Source organism: Haliotis rufescens, unplaced genomic scaffold (genome assembly GCF_023055435.1).
Source record: "Haliotis rufescens isolate VD_foot unplaced genomic scaffold, xgHalRufe1.0.p SCAF_7, whole genome shotgun sequence".
Lineage (NCBI taxonomy): Eukaryota > Metazoa > Mollusca > Gastropoda > Lepetellida > Haliotidae > Haliotis > Haliotis rufescens.
The window spans coordinates 10,736,244-10,746,168 of NW_025964361.1; the positions used below are offsets into that span (position 1 = coordinate 10,736,244).

General features: G+C 40.0%; 1 protein-coding gene across 1 annotated transcript; it reads left to right on the forward strand.

Annotated features, from left to right (window-relative positions):
- The first annotated feature begins 7,023 nt into the window (after positions 1 to 7,023).
- Positions 7,024 to 9,531, forward strand: LOC124129098 (MFS-type transporter clz9-like). Its single transcript, XM_046492582.2, has 2 exons — positions 7,024 to 7,184; positions 7,520 to 9,531. The coding sequence occupies exons 1-2, from the start codon at positions 7,161 to 7,163 to the stop codon at positions 9,308 to 9,310; spliced, it is 1,815 nt and encodes a 604-aa protein (XP_046348538.2). The 5' UTR covers positions 7,024 to 7,160; the 3' UTR covers positions 9,311 to 9,531.
- The last annotated feature ends 394 nt before the right edge of the window (positions 9,532 to 9,925 follow it).

Genomic DNA, 9,925 nt, shown 5'->3' on the forward strand with positions numbered 1-9,925 from the left:
AGCAAAAAGACATCACTCAATCTAGATGTTAAAGTCGCTAATTATCCCCCGCCCAACAAAGTTGGCGGGGGATATAGAAACGGGCTCCATCCGTCCGTCCGTCCGTCCGTCCGTCACGTTTCGTTCCGGAGCAAAACTCATAAACCGTTCAATATTTTTTCATGAAACTTTGCAGGTCTGCCAAGTACATGCTGAACTGGTGCCTTTTCCATGACAACAAGATGGACTTAGGTTCCACACTCTCCTTTTTTTACAATTTCCATGACAAGGTCCACCTCGGTTAAAAAATATTAGGGTTTGTTTCGATTTAATTATGTCATAAATTCTGACACAGGGACGGGGGATATAGAAATTTTGAGACTCGCGACACATAAATGTTTGGCAAATCTGCGCAACCGGTTCTCTAAAACTTTTCAGGGAACACCAGTCAGATTATAAACATGGCCGTAATGGGGATTACATTTTTAAATTTAAACTTTATTAAGCCAGAGTTTAGATAGTTACAATTTAGTTTTCAACATAATTCGCCGATGCTGGAGTGTTTGGATCCAACTGATGTTGAAGGCTTCCTCCTGGTGGTGATAAACGTCCTCCACAGTAGAAATGACGTCATCATCATTTGCACATTGCTTGCCAGGCAGTTCTTTCTCCAAGCTTGAGAAAAGGTCTGACGTCCTATGTTTAACTGTCAGTTGTACAATTCTTGGCAACATGACACTAAACACGACACAGGACTGATTATGATGAGCGTTTCGTGCATAACGTATTTTCAGCGAGGTCCACCGCATTTGTCTTTGACAGCATCTTTGGGACAACTCTCACGTATTGATAATATCGGGGCTTGCGAAGAATCACAATTGGCCATAACTGTCTAAATTCCAATCCTGGAAATACAGCGATTTCAATGTGACTGTTTTGTTCACAGATGCGTACATTTCCCTTTATATCAACCAAAATAGAAACTTCTACAATCCCCGCTGACATTACCTTATACCAATCGTTAGAACGTTTCACACTTGTTAATCCATACTGGAACCTTCTTATATATTTTTTTTCCGAATTTCAAACCCAATGCAGTATTTGCTCACTAGTATAGTTAGTTTAATGTATGCTATACTTTTCCTCTCGCACAAAACCAGTCCAACATTTTCCACTGGTTTGTGTTTGTGAAAATTAAAACGATATGCCAATAGAACGGTTTGATTCCTTTTCGGTATTGGCTTGGTTGTCATTGCTCCGATGGCTTTAATTTTATGCGAGGTCGAATTGTCTTCGGATCTCTGACTTTCCTGGTCATCAAATTTCCCTCAGAGTTCAAAGCGCAGAATTCATTCATAGTCGTGCTGTCGAACGCCATAGCCAAATCTTAAAATAGATGTCACGGTATCAATACAGATAATGGAATTGTTTGTTTGTTTGTTTGTTTGTTTGTTTGATTGTTCATACTTTCATGTGAACATTTTGTTTTACAGTAAGTCATGCTTATAATTCTTGTGAGTAGTGAATTGCGCACTATGTTGGAGATATATTTGCTGACAGTTTTGTTTGTTTGTTTGTTTGTTCGTTTGTTTGTTGAACTCAGCAGTATTCCAGCTGACGGTGGTCTGGAAACAACCGAGTCTGGACCAGACAATCCAGTGATTGAGGTCATAAGGATCGATCTACTCAATTGGGATACGATGACATGCATCAACCAAGTCGTCGAACCTGACCACCCGATCTCAATAGTCGCCTCTCATGGCAGGCATGGGTTGCTGAAGACCAATTCTAATCAATTTTCACGAGTCTATTTCCAAGAAACGTGAGCATCAGTCAACGAATTAAGCTTATAATGGCACATGTTGTTACTATCTCATCTCGATTTCAATCCGGAAGGATTTCAGACTAAATCATGTTGTTTTTTTCGTATTTACAAATATACTGAACCAAATTCAAAACTTCACAATCCTAAATTTTAACATTTTGACCAGTTATCATTAATATTGTGGGCCCTTATTGTGTATTTAAACAGTAATGGCCACGTATTGTCTTCAGATAACACCCGTTTTTGTGCAGGTGAATCGATCAAAATCATGTGAACAGCACTATAGTGGCAAAAGTGTTTTTTTCAAGTGCAACTGGTCACGTGGCCAGAATATCGCACGTGTTTTCAGCCATACGTGTTAGCAGTCGTTAATAAAAAAAGAAAAACACAAGAAAACAAAAGTCTTTACGGCCATTTGTCATGCAACGCCTTTCAAATGTGCAACGTTAACGTGCCATCGGCATGTTGCAGACGGGAATGTCCGTAGCTGAAGTCGCAAGGACGATGGGTTGTAGTCGACGGACTGTTTATGATTTACAGACGCGTCTATAGCAAACGGTTACCACCGCTGATCGCCCTCACAGCAAAAAAAATGCAGTTTCCGGTATCCGGATACCTGCCGGATACCACCGGACACTTACCCAAAACGCGTCCGGGTATCCGGTGGCAGATACCTTGCCGGATACCAGATCCGTGGTATCCGGCATGGACACCTCACCTGAAAGTATGCCACCTGGAATCCGGGTATCCGGCACCGGATACCTCACCGGATACCTCAATCTGGGTGTCCGAGGATCCGCACCGGATACCAAGAATCCGGCACCGGATACCTCATCCTGAGTTTCCAAAAACATGTCACAATTTGGGGGTGCATTTTGTTCAATTAAGTGTGAAACACCTAAATATATATTGGAAACTAACCATGAAAATTGAACATTGCTGAAGGTATCCGGCAGGTATCCGGCAGGTATCCGGATGCAATTTTTCGAGATGTCTTATTTCTGGTAAATAATGTTAGCCTGGGCATATCAGATAGCTGTAGTAATATTCTGTGTCATTTTAGTTGTAAATATCCCCTTAAAGTTGAGATCTATGGGCATGTACTTTTGGAGAAGACAATTTTTTTCAATTTCATCTATAATTCTTTGTAGATGGTAAGCTGTTTAATGAACAAACATCAGTTCTAATACATGTATGATGATATCCTTAAATTTCATGTTCAGACTTCCAGATTATTCTGAGTGAAAGTATAAACTCATCGACTGTGTGCTCACTTGGGCCTTTGGTCCTAGTGAGATGATAATATGATTATTTGTAAAGGTACAAGTACTTGTTATGAGCATACCAGCTTCATTTAAGTTTGAAACACAATATGCCTCACTCTGAGGGTGACATGTACCAGATTTCATCACACTACAGAGAGCTGTTCCTCAGTTACTGTGAACATTTTTACTGAAAGACATTGAAAGCTAATTTGACCTTCAATATCAGTTGCGACTATTTCAAAAACAATTGTAAAGTGCTTCATTCAGTGTAATATTGACAAACATATGACAATGATATACAACTATGTGTATAAGAGTTATTTAGACTTCTGCGGGAAAAGGCACATTAGAGAACAAGAGTCATCAGAAAGATGACATATCCCCCCGGCAGCTGTCTGTAAAGTAACCACTAGTGCATTTCTGTATGTAATGAGTCAACAGTTGAATGTTCTTTAAGAAGCATACATTGTTTACCCACAAAAGATCCACCATGGTCGCATCCATATGAATGCCAAGTTTCGATCAAATACATTGAATGTTTTTCGAATTCTGCCCCAGAAATGAACCTCATCCCCAATTGAGTCTATGTCCAACTTGATTCCATTAAAAAAAAATAAAAAATAAAAATTAGAAAAATCCCAAAATTTGAAAGGCACCACTTCAGTATGTGCATGATAGCTTTGCCAAGTTTCGATCAAATACACTGAATGGTTTTCGAATTCTGCCCCGGAAACGAATCCAATCCCCAATTGAGTCTATGTCCAACTTCATTCCATAAAAATTTTAAAAAATAAAAATTAGAAAAATCCCAAAATATCAAAAGGCACCACTTCAGTATGTGCCTGATAAGAGTTGCCAAGTTTCGATCAAATACACTGAATGGTTTGGGAATCCTGCCCCGGAAAAGGAAATGATTACGGACGGACAGACGGACAGACAGGCTGATCACTATATCCCCCGTATTATATGCCGGGGGATAAAAAGTAAGTGTATGACCTGTTGCCAACTTCTATCCCTGCCCTAAGGAAGAGTTTGGCCATTAACAATTTTTTTGTCTGGCTGTGACATTGACCTTTGACATAGCAGATCAATGTGTTATTCCAAAGATGTCCAAGCAATGCATGGTTTTATACGATAACTGTGGCTATCAAACTGAGGCAAAATATTGGAAAATCCCCATTTACACAGCGGGCTAAAGAAACAAACAACAAACAAATTATCAATTTCTTTTATTTATATGCATATATCACACATTGAACAGTGTTCATGTAATGGTTCCTGATGCAGTATGCACTTTCCTCCTATTCTTCAATACTCATAACAGAGCGGGATAACTGTTCGCTTGAAAGCATCAGCAGACCATGCTCACCAGTTCAGAGTTACTTGCCCTCAAACATCCTTTTCCTTCTATATTGCCATGGAAAAACAGGAACCAGGTTGAGGGGAGGCCAGATGGGCTCTATCCCTGTTGCATTGTGTTAGTAGAATTGTGAACATTCTATTTGGTGTTTGGGTCCACATTTATAGACAAGTAGTCGCAAACATCATTCCTTTCAAGTGATTACCACATGGCCAAAGACAATAATTTCTTCAAGGTCCTTGAAGGATCCCACTCCGACTTGGCATTGGTTGGTCTTCTCACATTTGCCTGACCACCCTTTGTGAGTGTGTCCCAGTGTCAATTGGCATATAACTTCTCGGTAGGCTCCCATTGAAATAACAGGACTCTCCTCATCGCTGTCTGCCAATCACTTCGGATATCTGGAAGGGTCCTTCCAGACTGTCAACCTGTCATCCGGGTATCTCAAGCTGGACTTCAGTTTCTGCAAAATTATGTATAAAGATTGTAGCAAAAGAAAAGAATTGTTGCAACATGTACTTACAGATAAAAGGCAGCAAATTCACTTAATTTATCATCTTTGAGTTTTGTTATATACCAAACATTTGAGATATATATTGTTCCATGCTGATGAGTTGAAACAATCATTAACTGACATCTCTTAAAAATGTTCCTAGCAACCTATGCTTGCCATACAAGCCAAAGTAATAGATGAGGTAGCAAGTGGGCTCATTGAAAGCTCGTAATCGTACCCAATAACATGGGATGTTGTCCATAACAGTCATCATCGGTGCGTCTGGATCGAGCTCATAACATTAATCTCTGGTTTGTCTAGTTGAGATTTGAGATTTGATTAATTTATAATCCTTGTCATTTAGCCGAACTATTGCTGGATGTGGTGTTAAATGAGTGAATTGGGTTTAACGCCTCTTTGAACAGTATTCCAGTTATATCACGGCATGTAAGCTTGATGTGGGAAGAAAGCCCGAAGTGATGCAGATCTTACATGTTTACCACTTTGATGAAACCCACAAGCAAGTGTATGATGCTACCCTCGATTCAAACCCACGACCATCGGTTTCTGTCAAGCCCAAGAGATGCAACTATGCACAGCAAGTTGTAGTGCCTTTGATAATTAGGCCATCCATGCCAACAGGTGATAAAGAACAAGCAAACTGAAGAAATATTTGCAGAATAGCTACATGAACATGATGAACCAAACAGAATAATTTCAAATATTTACCACTCACTGCTACTCTTCTCTTGTTCCTCATTGCTTCCCTTTTTCCATTGATGCTGTGCAGATGACTGACTCATTCATTCATCCAGACATTCTGCAAACATAAGTAGCATTCACATTAGAGAAATGTCCAAACTGTACATGCTGTACATTGAATTCAATTGAAAAGGCCCCAGTTGAGTTTCCAACTTAGAACTGTCCTTATTAAAATATTTCATCCCAAACATTCAGAGATAAAACATAACCCCATATTTAACAACTGTCAAACAATTATTTGACAACAAAGCCAGGGTCATTCAACATACACTTTACATAAGGAATCACTTGTTGCAAAAAAGATCCTCGCCAAGGTCAGAGTCATTCCATGAAATATTGAATGATTAAGTTATGAAGCTTATACAAAACAAGGACATAACAGTGTAATTATAACAATATCCTAAGCGTAAAAAATATAAAGTCTTTGGTGGCCATTATTGTAAATTATAATCTGTATTAGCATCCCACGAAAGTTAAGAGTTAAAAATCGTTCCTAGATCTTGGTACTTTTCTTCATTATCTATAAAAAAGCGGATCTAATTTGGATCATCTTGTTTTGACCACAAATCCATTACGCCTCTTATGCTAACAAACAGTTGACCATAATACTAAAAAAAGGACCCTTGGCGTTTACGGTAAAGTATGTAGAGCAGGAAAATATCTACATCAATCCGTTCCATAAGATCTCTGCACAGAAATCATAAGGCCTCGAAGCCCTGCTACGTACCTGGCAATGCCAATCGCCTTTCCAAATACTGTTGACTTCCGCGTTGTGGATGGCTGAGAGGAACTTCGGCCGGCATTTCCGTGGTGGAGGTGAATGAGAACAATGTATCGATACACGAGGTAAGCTTATCGTAATCAAGAATCACAGTGTATATCGATACACGAGGTTTGTTTACATCCATGTTCTAAAATGGCGCCCTGGACCGTAGGGGAATATGGGTAAAATGGCTTGTTCCGGGTTAACACTAAGCTGGGCCCCGTCTCTAATATCACATTATTGTTTGGCGCAAGTTGACGACGCGCATAGGGAGCCGGGAACCAGGTTAACACGACATAAGCTGGTTCCCGGCTCTCTATGCGCGTCGTCAACTTGCGCCAAGTTATATTAGAGACGAGGCCCAGCTTATACACTGAACACGATCGATCGGTCATTTCGTCAAAACTGGCCAAATATTGAGATTGCAGCTGAGGTCATGCTGGCAGCTGAAGTGACACATTAAGGTAAGGAATATGTGAATATTACAATGATCACGTATTAAAGTAATTTACCACATGTAAGCCTGTCACATGTGACACATTAACTTTTATAGCCAACATGTAAGTAAATGTATCCTTCCGTAACATAAGTTCGATCATAACATAAGTTCGATCAGCCATTTTCATCACTTACTCTCGCGTTGTTGTACGAGATTTTGCGGTACCTGGAGCTTTCATCGAGAGGGGCAGCCTTTCGCTTCGACTGGACTAAATATGCTTCGTGTGAAAATGCACAACGTAAGTTTAATCCAAATTATTATAAAAAAATGTACTTTTAACCAAGGATTCCTTAACTCACTTTTTCCACAAACAAAACATCTTAATATTAAAGAAATGAGCCATCGTAAATGTCAGAGAAAACGTCGTCTGCTTTGTTTACTATCTGGTCAATGGAAGTCACATGACACAATAGGTCACGCCCTCGCCAGATTAAAAATATATGGAAGCTTCACTGGGCCATATCTTATTTCGATTTCCACGTAATTTAAAGCTTTTTGGTCGACGTGAACTTTTTATATTAGGGGTTTTAAAGTGTATGCAAGTTATTTCAAAGAATGAATTTAATATTTTAGGCCATCTTCGATGGAGAACCAACAGGGAGGGGCCAGTACCGTCAATATATGTCAAACGCACTAGACAAGGCATATGAAGCTGTTATTGATGGGATGGCTATAAGGAGAGCTTCTGAGAAATTTTGTGTACCGTTTTCAACTTTACATGATCGGATTAGCGGGAAAGTGTCAGTTGACTGTGTCACAACTGGAAGGGAGCCTCTTCTTTCACTTGAGGAAGAAAAGTTATTAGTTGACCACATCGACGTCATGGCTAACTTTGGATATGGTTACTCCAGGGCAGAGGTTACCGCTATTGCCACTGATCTTGCGATCCATCTTGGAAAAAGAAGTAAAGATGATCCACCTCTTTCTATGCAGTGGTTTTACGGTTTTGTTAAGAGATGGCCTGATCTTCGTGTTAAGAAGCCCCGATCTTTAGATCTTCAAAGAGCCAAGGCAACATCCGAGGAAACCATTACCCATTACTTTGATGAACTCGGCAGCATTTTGAAGAAATATAGGTTGGAGGACAGTCCACAGAGAATCTATAATGTAGATGAAAAGGGACTTGTAGAAAATCACGTTCCACCTTCCATAGTTTCAAGTCAACAAGTGCCAACAGCTGTTGTAGCACCGAGGTCAAGCACGACAACTGTCATCGGATGTGGTAATGCGTCAGGAAATGCTATTCCCCCGTTTTTCGTCTTTAAGGGACAAAGAATGCGAGAGGAGCTTTTGTCAGGTTGTACACCAGGATCGACTGGAACTGTTACGGAGACTGGATGGTCAAACACGGAAGTTTTCCAGCATTATCTACAATCTCATTTCAAGAAACACGCTGTCGCCGCTTCTGAAGAGTTTCCGTTGTTGGTCTTGTACGACGGTCACAAGTCCCATATTTCCATTCCACTTATTACCTGGGCGCGTGAAAATAATATTGTTCTATTTGTGCTTCCAGCTCATACTTCACATGTTTTACAGCCGATGGATGTTGGTTGTTTTGGACCCTTTTCTAAGGTTTACAACAACCTTCGTCACAAGTCCATGCGTGAGAATGCTTCATCATCAATTGACAAACACTCGATTTGTGAATTAGCATGCAAGGCCTATAATCTCTCACTCACTACTTCTAATCTACAGTCTTCTTTCCGAAAATGTGGAATCTATCCATTCGACAAGTCAACTACTACCAAAATCAACTTTGCCCCGTCTACAGTCTTTAAACAAGCTTCAAAGTCGAATGGCGAAAACGATGACGGCGATCAAACTAGTTCCTTGACAGATGTTACAACTTTCTTTCAAGACAAAGAAGATGTTTTAAGCAAGAAGGCAGTGCCTACCAAGAAAAGAAACGTTCTCAGTGCCGTTGTTGGTGGTAAGCCGATAACAGAGTCTTCAATTCTGGATAAAATAGTTTCACATCAGGCTAAGACATATGTGCCAAAGAGGAAATCTCAACCACCTAAAACCTCCAAACCAATTTCGAAGAAGAAGAAATGCACCCAGGCATCGCCCCGACCGTCAACAAGCAAAGCGGCAAATAATTCTCCTGTATCTATCAACGATAGCGATCTTTTGGATTGGTCTTCTGACAGCGACAGAGAGGCAGATAATGAAGTGTGTTGTGTTTGCAGCAAACGTGAGCCACAGGCAATTGGCAACTGTTATTCAGAACTTTACACTAGCTGGGCTCAATGCACTCATCCAACCTGTCAGCATTGGGTACACCTTCGTTATTGCACTTCAGTGCGTGTAGTCAGAAGAAACTCAGAATTCTGGTGCCCTTGTCATAACGAAAAAGAAGAATAATATCCAGACTGTATCTTGTGTAAATATGTTAATTTTCATGTTTTCTTCAAATTTTAACATTTGTGTGGGATTTTCTCTAAACATTACAAGAAAAACGATAAATCCGACAACGTGGCATTGTGTGATGTACTGTGACACGGATAGGACTCCATACATTCCACTGTATGCGGGAGAGCGAGCCAACCAATCAGGTGACCGAACTTATGTGACGTTGTTTCTAGGTCATGAGGCTGTGTCTATTCGCACGATATCGTGTACATAAGGAGAACATATTCCACAATGTACACGATATCGTGTAAATAACAGACAATTTCTCCCAATATGCACGATATCGTGTAAATAAGAGACAATTTCTCGTAATATGCACGATATCGTGTAAATAACAGACAATTTCTCACAATATGCACGACATCGTGTAAATAACAGACAATTTCTCACAATATGCACGACATCGTGTAAATAACAGAACTTTAACACGATATATCGTGTAAATAATGAAACATTTACCATAATATGCACGAAATCGTGGGAATAACAGCACACGATACTCACACGTTATGTTATCACGGGTTATATTATTTGATCTATCAGCAGCGATTACGAACATTATATACA

What these genes read in the sequence shown, in the direction of transcription:
- LOC124129098 (XM_046492582.2), top strand. Translation starts at nt 7,161, where the DNA reads ATGCTTCGTGTGAAAATGCACAAC. An exon ending in TTCGTGTGAAAATGCACAAC is followed by an intron (nt 7,185 to 7,519) that starts GTAAGTTTAATC and finishes TTAATATTTTAG; the next exon opens with GCCATCTTCGATGGAGAACC.